At 38.0% G+C, this 16492-nt stretch overlaps 1 protein-coding gene across 1 annotated transcript in view; it reads left to right on the top strand.

Annotated features, from left to right (window-relative positions):
- Positions 1-16492, top strand: part of Col5a2 (collagen type V alpha 2 chain) — a 134682-nt gene that overhangs the window by 69779 nt on the left and 48411 nt on the right. Inside the window, exons 3-9 of the mRNA XM_021648013.2 lie at positions 2845-2858; positions 4204-4236; positions 5219-5251; positions 6895-6948; positions 11595-11705; positions 13205-13282; positions 15620-15664. Of these exons, the coding sequence (XP_021503688.1) occupies positions 2845-2858; positions 4204-4236; positions 5219-5251; positions 6895-6948; positions 11595-11705; positions 13205-13282; positions 15620-15664 (368 nt within the window). The remainder of the gene's footprint in view (positions 1-2844; positions 2859-4203; positions 4237-5218; positions 5252-6894; positions 6949-11594; positions 11706-13204; positions 13283-15619; positions 15665-16492) is intronic.

Here is a 16492-nt window from a genome sequence, read left to right as displayed (position 1 = left end):
AGGTAAATAGGGACTGTCTCTGACATGAACTCAGTGGCTGGCTCTTTGACTGCTTCCCCCTGGATGGGGAAGCAGCCTTGCCAGGCCACAGAGGAAGACAATGTAGCCAGTTCTGATGAGACCTGATAAGCTAGGGTCAGTGGGGTCAGAGGAGGACCCCACTATCAGTGAACTTGGAAAAGAGCATTGGAGGAAATGAGGGAGGGAAGGATTGGGAGGGGAGGAGGCAGGGAACTACAGCTGGGATACAAAGTGAATAAACTGTAATTAATATAGGAAATAAAAATTTAATTAAAAATAAAAATAAAATACTGAAAAAATTGAAGGTCCTATTATATTCTTTTTTTTAGCTCTGTACCCCATTTTTTTATCAGTTACATTTTATTAACTCTGTATCCCAGCCGTGTCCCGATCCCTCATTCCCTCCCAGTCCCTCCCTCCCTCATCTCCACCGTGCCCCTTCCTATTATATTCTTGTGACAAACGTTCAAACATTTTAAGACTTTTAGAATAAATGAATCTTTGAAAAGTCTAGATTGATAACAGTCACACATCCTACAGCAAAGAACTCCCCCAAATAGGTGATATAAGTGACATGAAAGGGAATTCTACACATGTCACAGATAGCAGAATTAGTTTGTAGTCCCGAATGATAGAAGGCTTTTTTTTTTTTTCAGACTTTGGTCCAGCCAGTAGTAGAGTATTCGCCTACCATGAGTGAGGCCTTAAGTTTATTTCCTCACAAGCAACAAAGAAAGTAAACCAAAACCAAAACCAAAACCAAAACCAAAACCAAAAATTGGCATTCAAAAAATAAAGCAAATTTACAACTCAATTTCCAAATAATGACTATAATTTATATAGAGAGAAATCTTAGCTAAAAATAAGTAAAAATAGCAACTCTACAACATAAGAGATGAAATCACATATGTTTTAAAGAAAATTCAGTATGAGACTTGTCAAAATTAAAATCAAAATTTAAGTCACACTGTTTCACCTTGCATATTGAATAACACTGAAAGGTTTGCTAGCACATTGTGTCCTGGCTGTTGTTCTGGGAGTTTTATTTACTGCATGCAGCAGTGGATGCATCCCCACAAGATGGTATATTGATAATATGTCAAATATATAAATTATATAAAATATAATTATTCACCCTAGCATTATTTGTAATAACATGATTTCTGATTAGTCCATTGAAACCCCAAATTACACCAATTTCTCTATAGCTCTTGTTTCCATTCTTCAAAATATCCTGGTAGGGTAATAAGCTGTTTTTAGTAATAAGAAAAGACAAATACAAATAATTCATTGTGGGGAAAGTAATGTTTTTAAATAGACTGTACTGGATTCATGAAATGGGATCCTGATTTGAAGATATAACAGAAAAACTACTTTTATATAACAATTTATATGATTTAAGTATCTATAATTATATGTAGACAAGAAAAGAAAAATATTGAAAAATTATAATATGCCTGTTGCTGTTTTCTCAGTTATGAAAATGATTATAATAATATACATGAAACCAATAATAGTGGCTTTTGATGGGCCAAGTCTCCCCAGAGATCAGGAACAGGGAACAGAGGACAGGATACAAGGAAGATTTCCATTGCAGAGTTCCACACAATAAATTTTGCATTTGAACTAAATTACTCACTCATTTAAAATATTACAGAAAGGAATATTCATTAAATGTAGTCCATGATATAAATGCCTAGTGTTAGTTTTGCTAACACTAGAATCTCTATGAATATTGTGAAGAAAATTATGATCATGTGAGTCTATTCCAAATATATGTAGTGTTTTCTTTGTTAGAATTGATTCAAGACAGTTTTTTTGAGCTCTGCCATCCTAGTGAGGAGAGAACCTTGTTGTTGTTGAAATCTACACCACAAGGAAATCATGAAATTTGCAGGCAAATGGTGGGAACTAGAAAAGATCATCATCCTGAATGAGGAATCCCAGAAGCAGAAAGACACACATGGTATAAACTCACTTATAAGTGGATACTAGACCTATAATATAGGATAAACATACTCAAATCTGTACACCTAAAGAAGCTAAACAAGAAGGAGGACCCTGGGTAAGACAATCAATTATAACTTAGAAAGACAAATGGGGTCGACATTGGAAGAAGGAGGAAACAAGAAACAGGACAGGAACCTACCATAAAGGGCCTCTGAAAGGCTCTACCCAGCAGTGTAGCAAGGCAGATTCTAAGACTCATAACCAAACTTCGGGCACAGTGCAGTGAATCATGAAAGAAGGGGGATTTAGTAACACCTGGAAAGGACAGGAGCTCCACAAGGAGAGCAACAGAACCAAAATATCTGGGCATAGAGGTTTTTTTTCTGGGACTGATACTCCAACCAAGGTCCATTCATGGAGATAGCCTAGCACCCCTGCTCAGATGTAGCCCATGGCAGCTCAGTCTCCAAATGGGTTCCCTAGCAAGGGGAACAGGAACTGTCTCTGAAAGGAACCACCCCTGAGGGAAGAGCAGTCTTACCAGGCCACAGAGGAGGACATTGCAGCCAATCCTGAAGAGACCTGATAAGCTAGGGTCATATGGAAGGGGAGGAGAACCTCCCCTATCAAGTGGACTTAGATAGGGTCATGGGAGGAGATGAAGGAGGGAAGGTGGGATTGGGAGGAAATGAGGGAAGGGTTACAGCTGGAATACAAAGCGAAGAAAATATAATTAATGTAAAAAAATAAAAATTTAATTAAAAAGAAAAAGAAATCTATACCCATAAGAAATGTTCTATTGAAGCTATATATGTAGTATGTTTTTATAATTGTTCTCCAAAAAAATGATCTATTTTCTTTTTCTTTTTGTAGGTAGAGGAAGAAAGGTGAGTTTTGCTTTGTGTGGTTCCTTTTTCACAAGAAACATTCTTTCTGAGACTATCTCCCAAGTGCCTGGAAACATACTTTAATATCAATCGTAAATGCCGTCCATGCATTGATATTAAAGTATGTTCATTACAGTTTTAAAAAATATGACCGTTTAGGAATATAGCAGTGTGGCTTTGATTAGATAAACCAGAGTACATTAAAACAATAGGAATGTGTGAGAATGTTAAACCTGTCTATTTCTGGGGTGCTGAGGGAGATAATTTCTTCTGTATATTTCCTCCTAACTTCCCTACTATACACATATTTGATTTTATAATCACATGAAATAATATTTACATGAAATAATTGATATGTGAGAGAAAAATTAAGTAAACTAGGATGCATTCCTCCTGCAGTCCTCTCACTTAGGGTATGCATGTTGAAGTCATACTTCCCCCCAGTTGCTTACCAGGATAGGCCATTTTAAAATATGTTCATTGATACTAATGTGTTCAAGATAACCGAGGAAGCAAAATAGGCAGACACAGTGATGACATCAAAGAGATCAAAATCACAGGAAGAAAGACACTGAAGCAGATAATGCTAAATAATATGTGCGGAAATACAGATATGTCAGACCACCATTATTGTTTAACCTCCAAACTGAGATCACAAAATCAGTATGCGCACTTCAAAAATCTGTACTTCTACTGTTCAAATGAAATGCCACTGATGGCGTCTTTCCTAGCCATGCCTACGCCGACACACATAGACTGACTGGCAGTCTTTCTATGCAGTTTAGTTTTCCAGCTCTCCCCTCGGAGAGTGAGAAGTATACTCCCACAACTACTGCACCTTTTGGTCCAATAAGACATGCACGTATATACCTTATATTTACCGTCTGCTACTCTCGATGTTTCCATGAATTCTATGAAACAGAAGCAGGTGGCAAGAATGGACTCTGACATTACTGAAAAGCCTGTCACACAGTAAATATGTGAACTCACACGCTTCTCTGCATTTCCTTCTGTGATTTGGATCTTTGGGGAGACATTTCAGTGATGCTCTGTCTTTTTATTTCTTCCCCTTGACTCTTTTTAGTCTACTCAGTTCTTTGCTATTGACAGCATGAAAAATGAAGAAAAACAAAACTTTGCCACTTCATATGCTAGATTTACTTTATGTACATCAGCTGAGTAGAAGTTTTACTCACATATAATATCTGACCAAATGCCTTAATATTTTGTCCTCATTGTTAACATTTCTTAGAAATCCCCAGTGTTTCCATAGGATAATGTGACATGTTATTACTCAAAATACTTTATATTTTCTAATTGTCTTTTTTTTTTTAAATTTTCCTAGGGACAAAAAGGAGAACCAGGGTTAGTGCCTATTGTAAGTATATATGTGTTTGCATGTTACATGTGCACGCTCTCTCTCTATACATATATCTACTTATATATCTATATGACTGAATATGAAAATGTGTCTATACATTTTGAAACATAACTATAGTATTTGTATATTATTGCTTCTTCTCAAAAAATTATTTTATAATGAAAAAATAATATAACATGAACAAGACAAAATATAGTATTATTCGATACAATATATATTTTATAACATTAAATTTTATAGTCACATGACTGACAATACAAAATCATGGTTTTATGTCCAGTTAATGTTAGTGTTCTGGGTTTGATGTTCCACACTTTTAGGCGTGTGTTATGCCTTGATCCTGATTGAAATTCCACATTAATACAGAATTCTCAGGGTATATTTATCATTGTTGGTAGCCAGAAGGTACACCAAGATATCATGAGTTGCTATCATTCAAACTGTAAGTTTTATAGCAGTTTTCATCAATCTGTGAAAGACTACACAGTTAATTATTTAGTAGTGTGCACATTTTTGCTTTAACTTTAAATCCGATTTACCTGTTTGCCTGAAAAGCAAACACTTGCTATAGTTCCCCTTTTCATGTTTGATATATCTTAGATTGAAAATATTTGACTAATATTTGTTAATCTATATAACTCTATGAGTGAGATTATTTCATACAGACATTTTGCGTTTGAGTCTGCACATAAGCTTCCACCTGGTCAGGCTTAATAAAGAGAGACCAGGTGGTCAGTCAAGGTCACCGGCTGCCGTGAAGGGGAGGATATGAGTGCTGCGCTCTTCAACGCGGCTGTATCCGTCTCCGCGCAAACACTGTCTTCCTGTGTTGGCGCTCAAACTCATAGGGCAGGAGGAGTGCATCTCGTTGGGGCATCTACGTTTTTAAGGAGATTTTACTGTGCTTTTATTTTTATTCGTTGTGTAAACTTTACCTATACGTTGTGTAACTTTACCTTTTTGTTTGTTTGGTGTTTAGGTAACGGGCATACGTGGTCGTCCAGGGCCCGCAGTAAGTACCTTCCTCTAGCATGCGCTGTGAATACAGGACATCTTTACTGACAAGGCATACATTGAAAACAGCAGGGCACAAAAGGATATTTGACATCCCAAAAAGTTTTGTTTCCAACTATCGTCAGATTTAGACATTTTATTCTGGAGCAATGCATGGCACACAGTTTCATCTTGGAGTTGATAGTTTTGCTCTCAGAAAAGAAAAAAACAAAACAAAACAAAACAAAACAAAAGCTATGTTTAACATTGTTCACTAGACTGACCCTATTCTTGAAATGAGAGCATATTCGTGTGCTTACCGATTAAGAGAGATTTATTTACTTAAATAAAATACTGCAATAGAATTGGAGAAGTTACATACCAGCATGACAGACTTCTGGCTTTGTATGAAGGCTAATTATCTTGAGTTTGGACGACCAAAAGCATTTTAGGTAACTGATGAATAACATGCACACACCATTTACATCCCAAGACACATCAGATCTCCCAAAATAAAACACTAGCACCTCTGCCTTTCAGGAGGTTGGGACAAGAGGATCCTTTGGGCCAAGGAGTTTCAGGGTCAGTCTGGAAATCATCTCAATACAGTTAAATAGAACAGCAGAAACAGTGCTATTTGTTGAAACAAATAACAATATGGAAAAAAAATATTTGTAGGTAAGGCAGAAACCACAGCATTTGTAACTTGAGAAATTATAAGTACATCTGTGTGTGTGTGTGTGTGTGTGTGTGTGTGTGTGTGTGCGCGCGCGCTAGAACTAATGCATTAAGTAACTATGTGAATGTACATGAAGCAGCAGTAAGCTGACAGGAGCAGTGATGAATCATCTGGAATACTGTGAACCACAGACTCTATCAGATAATTGATAATTTAGGGTCTGCACTTTTATGCCAGTCTCCACACCAAGACTCTTAAGTTTTTGCACCTAGCTCTCAATGGCCAAGGCTCTACTTTGGGAGAAGTCTGTGAAAATGGTGCTTAAAAATTCGCAGTTCCTGACTACACTAATGTGTTTAACCCCACAGTGGCTTTACTTGGCACCTAATTATTTACACATCTTCAAACTTCACTTTTTAAAATTTCTTTTTAAATTTAATTTATTATTTATTACAATTTATTCATTTTATATCCCAGCTATAGTTCCCTCCCTCATCTCCTCCCAATTCCACCCTTTCTCCCTCTTATCTCCTTATGCCTCTCCCCTAGTCCACTGATAGGAAAGGTCCTCCTCCCCCTCCTAGCTTATCAGGTCTCATCAGGACTGGCTGCATTGTCTTCCCCTGTGGCCTGGCAAGGCTGTAACCCCCAGGGGGAGGTGATCAAAGAGCCACCCACTGAATTCATGTCAGACACAGACTCTGTTCCCCTTACTAGGAAACCCACTTGGAGACTGAGAAGCCTATAGGCTACATATGAGCAGGGGGTCTAGGTATTTTCTATGTATGGTCCTTAGTTGTAGCATCAGTCTCTGCAGGCCTCTCAGGGCTCAGATTTAACATGTATATGCACAGACTTTATTGTCCAGCCTTTAACTCCTTTAAATTGGAAATGTGATGTTTGTGTTTCAATGTTCTTTTATCAATTGAATCCTTAAAAATATGTGTAAATGTTTATATGTATAATCATAATTTATGTTTTAGGGCCCTCCAGGATCACAAGGACCAAGAGGGGACCGAGGCCCCAAAGGAAGACCTGTAAGTTGGCTGCTGTACGCCCTTCAATATGTGTCAAATGGGATAATTTGTTCTTTCCCTTTGAGTGCAGTGAGGGTGTCAGAGGCACTGTTATTCTGCCACTTCCATTAAATGCCACAAAGAATTCCCATTATGAAGTGACCATACAGCTTTCCAATTTCAAGAAAATTATTGCATGAAAATTATTGCCCCTTGTTTACTAGAGAGCACAACTGTAATCATTTGTTCTTTACAAGGTCTAATTAAAATCAAGGTGACTAAAGAAACATGGCTAATATATCATGTTGAGTTCAGAAGTTATCATTCTTGAATGAATAATGCCATGTGCATACAGTTAAGGTAAAATACCTGAACTCTGTGCTTTTTGGTTGCTGTGGAAATATCCAAATGAAAAGAGGAAAAAGACATTATTAAATAAAATTTTCTTTCAAGTGGTTACACAGAAAATTTATTTTCTAGGAAAAAGTCTTTTCTTTCCATGGTGTAGCTGCTACAGATATTTAAGAATTTTTAAAAATTAACACTATTATCAAAGGGGGTAAGGTATAACTAAAACAAGATCAAACTAGAGCCTGTATGTCCTTGAGCCAAAGCAAGATATACCCACTCACTCCATAGACTCCTTTCATTATCTAATTGCATACAAGGTAAATTATTCTCTTCTTCTAAGTATATTTCTTACACCTCACCATAAAATCTAAGTTGTTTCATATATTGGATAACTGGATTACATTTTTTGTGGTTGCAATTATACCACATTCCAACAAAAATTGTGTCATTTAATTTTTGTCTCTAATTGTAGACACTGAAATTTAATTCCCAATGGAATTTTGGCTATATATGTGTGTGTTTGTCAGTACGTAAATGGAAGAAATAGATAAGCAAAGAGGCAATGCGCAACTTTTTTGAATGGAATATGTTTTAGGTCAGGCTGGTATGTGAACATTTGCCACTAGTTTCCTTTAAAAGCATCTCATATTTCATCAAGTAGAGAATGTGAAGGCAATACTTGTACTATGGAGGTATCATAGGGATGGAAGCCAATTGGTGAATGAGAGTGCCCTAAGGATATGGGGCCATATCAGGGCAAGTAATACAGTCCTGCACCCTTCACTGCCATCCTCATCAGCTACTTCATCATATGTGTAGATTAAATGCTTTTAGTTCTCCAGGTGTCAGTACAGAAGGAAAATGACAGGCACAAGGTGAATCTGTGGGGTAGAGCCTGGGTGGTTACACATAAAAGCTATTTTACCAATGTATTTGTTCATAATATGTAGCTGATGACACTGTCCAATGTTTCCATGGAAGTTGCTATGGAAATAATGATTGCAGTTCAGAATTCCTGATTAAGAGACAATGAATCTAATTCCCATTCTCTCTCTTTCTCTTATAATGAGGTAGCTGTTTCCTCTCTCCAAGGTAGAGATTTTGGGTCAGATATAATTCTGTGTTTGGGCATAAAAAGAATGGAGAGTAGTTATTTATGAAAGCAGAAGGCAACCCCAGCAGGGTTTTCTTTTTTAAACTTATTCTTCTCTCATATAATACATTTTGATCACCACCTCTTCTCCTCTTCTGAGCTTACCACCTCCCCTTTCCCCAAGATCCATTCCTTCTCTGTTTCCCTTCAGAAAAGAGATGGTTGATACCACTCTCAGTGGTATCAACATAACAAGATGCAATAAGACTAGGTACAAACCCTCTACCACAGCTGGGTGATGCAGCCTAGTAAGAGGAAAAGGTCCCACAATCAGGCAAAAGTGTCCTTTTTAGGAGTCCAACAAAATCCCAAAGTAAAACAACTGCCACATGGATGCAAAGGGCCCATCGCAGACTCACGCAGTCTCTGTAAGCTGTGAGCCCTGCTTAGTTGACTCTGTGTGCCGTGTTTTCATGGTGTCCTCTGCCCCGCTGGCTCCTACAACCGCCCTCTTCTTAGTATGAAATACATTCCTCTGTGAATCCTAGCAGGGTGGGATACGTGATGGCATGTTAATAACTATCACTCTAATTCTTTCCTTTGATTTGTAACTTCTGCTGACTGCCCTGGTATAAATATCACTAATTTCAAAATTCAAGCATAGTACAGAAGACACATAGGTAGAAGATTTCCATTGAGGACACAGCACTTTTTGGTGATGTTCACTAGATTAAGGTCTTTACTGTCACAATAAGAAGTGGTATTAAAATCGTAGGTACCAGTTTCCATCTCCAGTTTTCATCACCAGCAAACAATACAGAACATTTCCATCAGGCAGTAGGGTTTCTCAACCTCAGCATCATTAAGGTTATAGACTAGATAACTCCTTATATTGTGAGACTGTTGTCCACTCTAGCTACCAGATGCATATCCCCTTTTGAATTGTTGAAAATAAAAACACCTTGATGCTACCAAATCCAGGCAAAATAGTGCTGCGTTTAGAAGTACTGATGGAAACAACCCAAGAAGTCAGTGACCACCATGATTCTCTCATTAGAGGTCACCAGTTCAGAGTGTATTACCCAGGTTACTTCCTACTCAGAGTCCTCGATTTAGAGTGTGTTACTCTGGTCACTTCATAGTGACAAACTAGCCACTTCCCTGGAGATGGACACTCCGTGGTATGTTGAGCTCAATTGCACATGACACTTAGAGGCATCATCTGTACCCTGAAACATGCACCAGACATTGAAGCTGTAACATCCCATAATGTACCTGTGTGCACGCTTATGTGTGTGTGCGTTGTGCATCCCATTGCTAACCCGCTGCAGATTAAGTTCTCGAGGAGCATGCAGCTATTTTCAAGTGGGCGTTTAAAGTTCGCCACCTAGTGGCCATTCGCAAGTGCCTTTATGCAAAGTGCTGCCCCGGAGTGTTATGGCAGATGAGAAAAGACACACAGACCACTTACTTACCTTAACACAAAAATTATACTATTAAATTTAATTGGAAATATAAAATGCATTGTAATGGATTTCCAATTATAACTTATTTTTATTTTGTTTTTAATCAGTAACATGTCTAATTATGTTTTTCTTATTCTCACTAAATTGTTTACATTCAGTTTGTTTTAAAATGTTTTAATCAATGTTTATTAATTTAAATTTCAAATTATGTTAGATTAACACAAAAATAATTCCAGGAAAATATAAAAGAGACCAGAAGTTAATGAGAATGTCAGCTCTCTTCAGAGCGGACCTTGCTTGGTGTCTGATCACTCTTAAATTTAGAGACTTACTATTAACCAGATCTCTTTTTATTCACGTGGCAAATGTAGTTTTCTATTTATTTTGGAATTTTTTTGGGGAGTAAACATTTTTCTGTTACCTTTTTGTATATAATAATAGTTATCATTTAGCAGTTTAATTTGGGGGGAATAAAGAACTATGAATAAGGTCAAATCCTGCCTGTGCGCTCTGGCCTGGAAGATGCTGTCACATCATGTGACACAGGAGCCTGAGAACTGGAATCTGTCTGCTCTACATACAGAAAGGTCATAGTGAGTTGTCAGTGGTTTAGGGGCAAGAAGGGGGTTTATTTATAAAATTTAAGAATGTTTCTCATGAAATCATGTTTTGAATTTTCTAGGTTAACTGTTCTACCTTAATTCAAAGATATAAATGTTGGGGTTTTGGCCCACTACTGAAGGATGTTTGAATATAGCAAATTATGATTAATCGACTTCTTCGACTTGTCCTAGCCTTCTTGTCTGCATTTGGTTGATATTGGAATTACTGACTATGGCCTCTGACAGCTAGAAATACTCTCTTCACTGAGAATTAGAGCTTCTTTTGCCTTTACTAGTCTCCATGGTTAGTGATAAAAATGAAATTAGCTTGTGATTTCTTTGTTTCTCTCTTTTTTCTATCAGAGCTTATTAGGACACGCGTGCGCGCGTGCGTGCACACACACACACATACACACACACACACACACACTCCTGATGGGCATGATAAATCTGGGGAGAGTGAGCTTCTCCAGACCTAAGGACGTGGCTCTTCCCCAAGCTGCCCTCAGAATGTGGGTTAGGAGAAGGGTGGAGCCTGGCAGAGAGTCATTGCTCCCTTCTCTGAGAACTAGGCTTGGCTCCATCACACTGACTTGCCTCTGATGTCTCACTGGTCTGGTTGACCATTTGGGTGGGAAAGAAAATAAAGTGAGCCAGACTTAAAGTAAAAGAATGAAATGTGCAAATGTTATTCACAGCATTTAATGTCAACTATACACCAGAAATTCTGCAAGCCTCATGTACTTTGTAAGATGAACTAGACCCACAAACTCTTCCAAGAGTCTTTGCATTTGGGGAAGAAGATGAGGTAGAAACAGGTTAAAGCAAGCACATTCATAGTTAACTGTAATACAAGACAGACAAGTGATTTTAAAACTATTTAAATACACTTAAGCATCAAAATCTCACCAATAAAGATCATTCTAAAATGCTGCTGGAGTGAAATGATTTTCTAATTATTTTAAGATTTAACATATCAAGTAAAACTCTTAGCAAGACTGTCTCCATGGCAGAAACTCTGGCCAGTGTTGGAAATGATAGTGTTTAGGTTGTCTTTTGTAATTATCGTGATTGCTATCCGGAAGTCTGTGCTTTTAGCTTTCTGCTAAGTACACCTTAGAAAGTGGTTCTAATGCCTGCTGGTTTCTTTCCTAGGGTCCTCGTGGTCCTCAGGGAATTGACGGAGAGCCAGGTGTTCCTGGTCAGCCAGGTGCCCCAGGGCCTCCTGGGCATCCCTCTCACCCAGGACCTGACGGCATGAGCAGGGTGAGTTTTACACTTTGGTCAACATACCAATTAGGTTATACATAAATCATAAATCCATTCTTACGGTGTCAGTTCAGAGGTTGTTGTTTTACTCCAAAACCTGTGGAGTGATTGCAGACCCACTGTGAACAACACTGAAACTCACAAATCCACAATGGGTTGTTGGAAAAACACAAAGTATTCTTACATAAAGGTATTTGTTTTATCCCAAAACCTTTGTTTTCTCTGTTGACCACTGCACTGTTCACACAATGAACTGAAGAATATATATTTCTGTTCTGCTGTTTCCCAGGCTCCAAAAAACCAAAACCAAAACCCAAACCAACCAACCAAAGAAACAAAGTGATAAAGTGAAGCCTCCGTTCTCCTGGGAGACATGGCTCCCAAGACCATGCACTCAGTGTCTAATGTTATCCAACTAGACTTTATCTCTGAACATTTCTAAATCTCCGAACTGTGCTATTGACTTATGGATCCATCCATGGATGAGTTCATTAAACAGGCACCTGTGAGCATTGCACTGGTGACGAAGATTTTAACCCAAGTCTTTTGGGTGTGTTGGGGAAGCCATAGCCAAGCCATAAAATTAAAAAAGTATTAAAAAATATTTGATTATTAAAAAGGTTTCTGAAATTTTAATGTCCCACTTTAATCAAACAAAATGCTTCATTCTGTCTAACCTGTTGAATTCTTGATGGCTGCATATGGCACTTAGGAATATATTATATAGTGTAAGTAACCTTATGGAATCTTAAGTATTATTTTTTACAACCTTTCATGCATTTGTTTCCCAACTGGTTGCAGAATGAATTGTCAGTTTATTTTTTGAACAATACAGACATTTCTCCACTATAATCTGGAAAGCAATAAAACCGCTGGCATATATACAAACAATTTTGGTCATTTAATTGACAGAACATTTTAAAGGTCACAGAAGATAGGTAAAACTGTTCTCAATTCTTGGATTAATCAGAAATTTATTGAAAGGATTATCACATTTTTGTAAACTCACATAAAAGCAATTTTTAGGCTACTTTCCATAAGTGAATAGTAAGCACCGTTTACTTAAAATAGTTTAAAATGGAATCTGGTGTCTTTAAGATAAATACTTAAAATACATTCTTTGAGCTTTGTTCTGTTATTAGCATGTTCCTGAGGTGGGAGGGAGCCAGACAAAGACATCAGAATCTACAGCTGGTGACGGGGAACCTGTCAGGATGATCTGTACTTTTGTCTGGTTTCAGACATGTACCCCATTGCATCAGTTTTTCTGAAACAGCATACTTACAAAATGCTTGGGGGGGGGGGGATAATGGCCCATCAAAAGCACACACAATGAAAAGCAGCTTACTTTTTCCTTATGTGCTAAACTCAAGTGTTAAAATGGCTCTTAGGAGAGCCTTGCACGAGAATGTCAGGGTGTGCACATTTCTCACTATTAAAAGTCCATTGGTGCATATCTTTTACAGTGGAAACACTATCAACACTTTATTTTACAGCCCTTTTCAGCTCAGATGGCTGGGTTGGATGAAAAATCTGGACTTGGGAGTCAAGTAGGACTCATGCCTGGCTCTGTGGTAAGCAATTTACTGACGAATTGTTGGTTGAAAGATACTTACAAGCAGAGAGGCTTAACGTAGCTAGTTAAGAACTAACATCTTAAGCCAGTGAGGTGACTCAGCCAGTTAAGGTACTTGCTGCCAAGACTGCTAATTTGAGATCAACCCCCAAGAAACATATGGTAAGAGAGCATACACTCTTCTGAATTCTACATGCGCAACATGGCCTGTACACACACACACACACACACACACACACATACACACACACACACAGACACACACAGATGCACAGAGAAACACATACACACAGTCACACAGTGAAACACACATACACAAACACTAACACACAGATAGACATACACTTATACACACACACTTGTAAACATATACACACATGTATACATACACACATACACAGGCTCACACAATCATGCCCACATACATATGCAGACATGCACACACTTTATAAACAGAAAGAAAATTAAAATATTTTAAAGCCCACCTATCAATGCACTTAGTTCATTTAGTAAGTCCTGCAGTGTGCAGTTTAAAAGTCCAGTAATGTACCATTCATACTCACACAAAGCATTTGGAACATCAGTAAACATCTGTCTGCATATTTCATTTACTACTTGGGGAAGTACAAGACATAATGACCACTATCAAAGCACGGCTGTTCTTTCATAATAAAAAGTGTATTTATTATGTTTCACTGTGCCGATTAGAAACACTGACGACAGAAACTTCAAATAGATAATGTGTTCTTTTCCATTTATGTAAGTTCCCACTGATCTGACTTGCTTTGGCTGCTTCATTCCAACAGCTCTGCTTCCCAGGCTTGTCCTCTTGTGTCTCTTGCCTCTTGAATTTTCGATCTCCCTGGGTTAATTCTTAAGTTGGCCATTTGAAGAATTCCGGACTCTTCAAACCAATTCTCCTATGATCAAACCAATTGATCATAGTAATTCCAAAAAATTTTCCATGTTAATGAGATTTCGGACAGTCACACCTCATGGATACTCACTGCTCTAGCCATCCACAGGCCAGCTTTAGGATTTCTCAAGCCTGGTATTTATTTTCTAAATTACTAGTGGCACTGTTCACTGACTGTTTTGTGATCGGTTTCTGAGATATGCTTTATATATTTACAGTTTAAATTATGCTTATATTTATACTTGTATCTTATAAAAATGTATTTATTTTTAAAGTTTATAAATTTGAATATGATGTTTTATTAGTATGTAGTAATTGTATAAAGCAACAGGTTTCACTATGTCATCTTTATCCATGTACACAATTTGGTCATGCTCATTCCTAATTTTCCTCTCTTGTCCTTTCATATTAATGTCCTTTCTTTTCCCAAGTAACCATCCTTCTACTTTCACATTTTTAAAGGAGCTTTTTCTCCTTAGTAGGTAGTAAAGAACTAAAAATAACTGAGCAGCTTTTACTTGTTTGAGTTTGATTTTAGTTAAACTGATTTTACTTTACAGGATTTGACGTTTAAGTTTTGTTGTCCTTGTATGGAATTAAAATTCCCTGAATCTGAATTTCCCTCCACATCTATTTTGTTGTGCTTCAGGAAATTATTTCATATTCAGATAAGAAGAACTGTGTTTATAGTTTCAATATATGTTGTGAAAGAGAGAAATGTTTCAGAAAGCTCGGTACCCAGATAATTTTAAACTGACATTGAAAATAATGTAATAAATACTGTTGGTTTCACAAACTGTTAACTTAGCTTGCTATTTAAGTTAGCCGCTCTGGTGCTGAAGCATCAAACAGGCTGCTGTCTGTGAGGACAATGTGCCTGCCAAGATTTTCCCTTCCTCAGACGTTTTATCAGAACCACCCATTTGCACATGTGTCCTAAAGACGCTGGGTGTGCATGGGCATAGTTATCTCTCTTTATGGCACAAAGGATACACAATGAAATCATCACACACATCACTTAAATTTAATCTCTCAGAGTCCATCTGCCTGCCAGAGCAAAGATGGAGCATGTCATTAGGGCCTCTGGTCAATCGCCACTTTCCAGATACTAAAACACAGTCAATACTTTAAAAACGTAAGTTGGGGGGCTGAAGAGATGGCTCAGCTGTGAAGAGCACCAGTTCTTGTGGAGATCCCAGATTTGATTCTCACCGTATGGTGGCTCACCACTCTCCATAACTCCAGTTCCAGAGGATACAGTACCCTCTTATGACCTCCAGGAACATCAGGCACATATGTGGTGCACAGGCATACACATGAGCAAAACACTCGTACACATAAAGTAAGTAAATCTTAAAAAGTAAAAATAAACATGACAACAGAATATGATATAACTTTTCTTTTCACTTGTTTTTTAAGGGTCCTGTTGGTCCAAGGGGACCTCAAGGTTTACAAGGAAAACAAGTAAGTGTTTTTATAATTAACTTATATACTGTAACATAAGGAAAGAGCACAAATAAGGTTCATGTTTCATGACTACTTTGGGCAGAACGTTAAACTGCAGAACTCTCACTTGGAATGGCATCTATCACCAAATCCTCGCTGACGTAGGGACATACACAGCATTCTTTTTTAAAAAAAATTGTCTATAACTCTGTGTGTGTGCGTGTGCGTGTGCGTGTGCGTGCGTGCGTGCGTGCGTGTGTGTGTGTGTGTGTGTGTGTGTTTTCTTTATTTCTTAAGGCAAGGTTTCCTGCTGAACTGATAGCTCACCAGTTTCTCCAGTCAGCTGGCTGGTGTGCTCCCAGAGTTGCTCTGTCCCCATCTCTATCCACCAGTACTGGGGATACAGGCTGGCTACCATATCCACTCATCTTTAACATGGGAGCTGATCCTCCTCATGCCTGCATGGCAAATGCTTAATCTACTGAGATGTCCCCTAGCCGTCATAGTTTCTTAATACACTTTTATCATTTGATTTTTTAATTTTTTTAAATATTAGTTACAGTTTGTTAACTTTGTATTTCTGCTGTATCCTACTCTTCTTTCCCTCCCAAACCTACCCTTCCACCCTCATCTCCTCCCTGCCCCTTTCCAAGTCCACTGATAGGGAGAACCTCCTCCCCTTCCATCTGATATGGTTTATCAGATGTCTTCAGGACTAGCTGCAAAGTCCTCCTCTGTGGCCTAGCAGGGCTGCTCCTCCCCGGGGTTGGGGGCGAGGTCAAAATACTCTACCTAGAAGTGTATCAAAACAGATATTAAGACTCATAACCAAACCTTTGGCAGAGT

The sequence above is a fragment of the Meriones unguiculatus genome, chromosome 15 (assembly GCF_030254825.1).
Source record: "Meriones unguiculatus strain TT.TT164.6M chromosome 15, Bangor_MerUng_6.1, whole genome shotgun sequence".
NCBI lineage: Eukaryota > Metazoa > Chordata > Mammalia > Rodentia > Muridae > Meriones > Meriones unguiculatus.
Note: the sequence above shows the minus strand (reverse complement) of the source record. Positions and strands in the feature narration are given on the sequence as shown.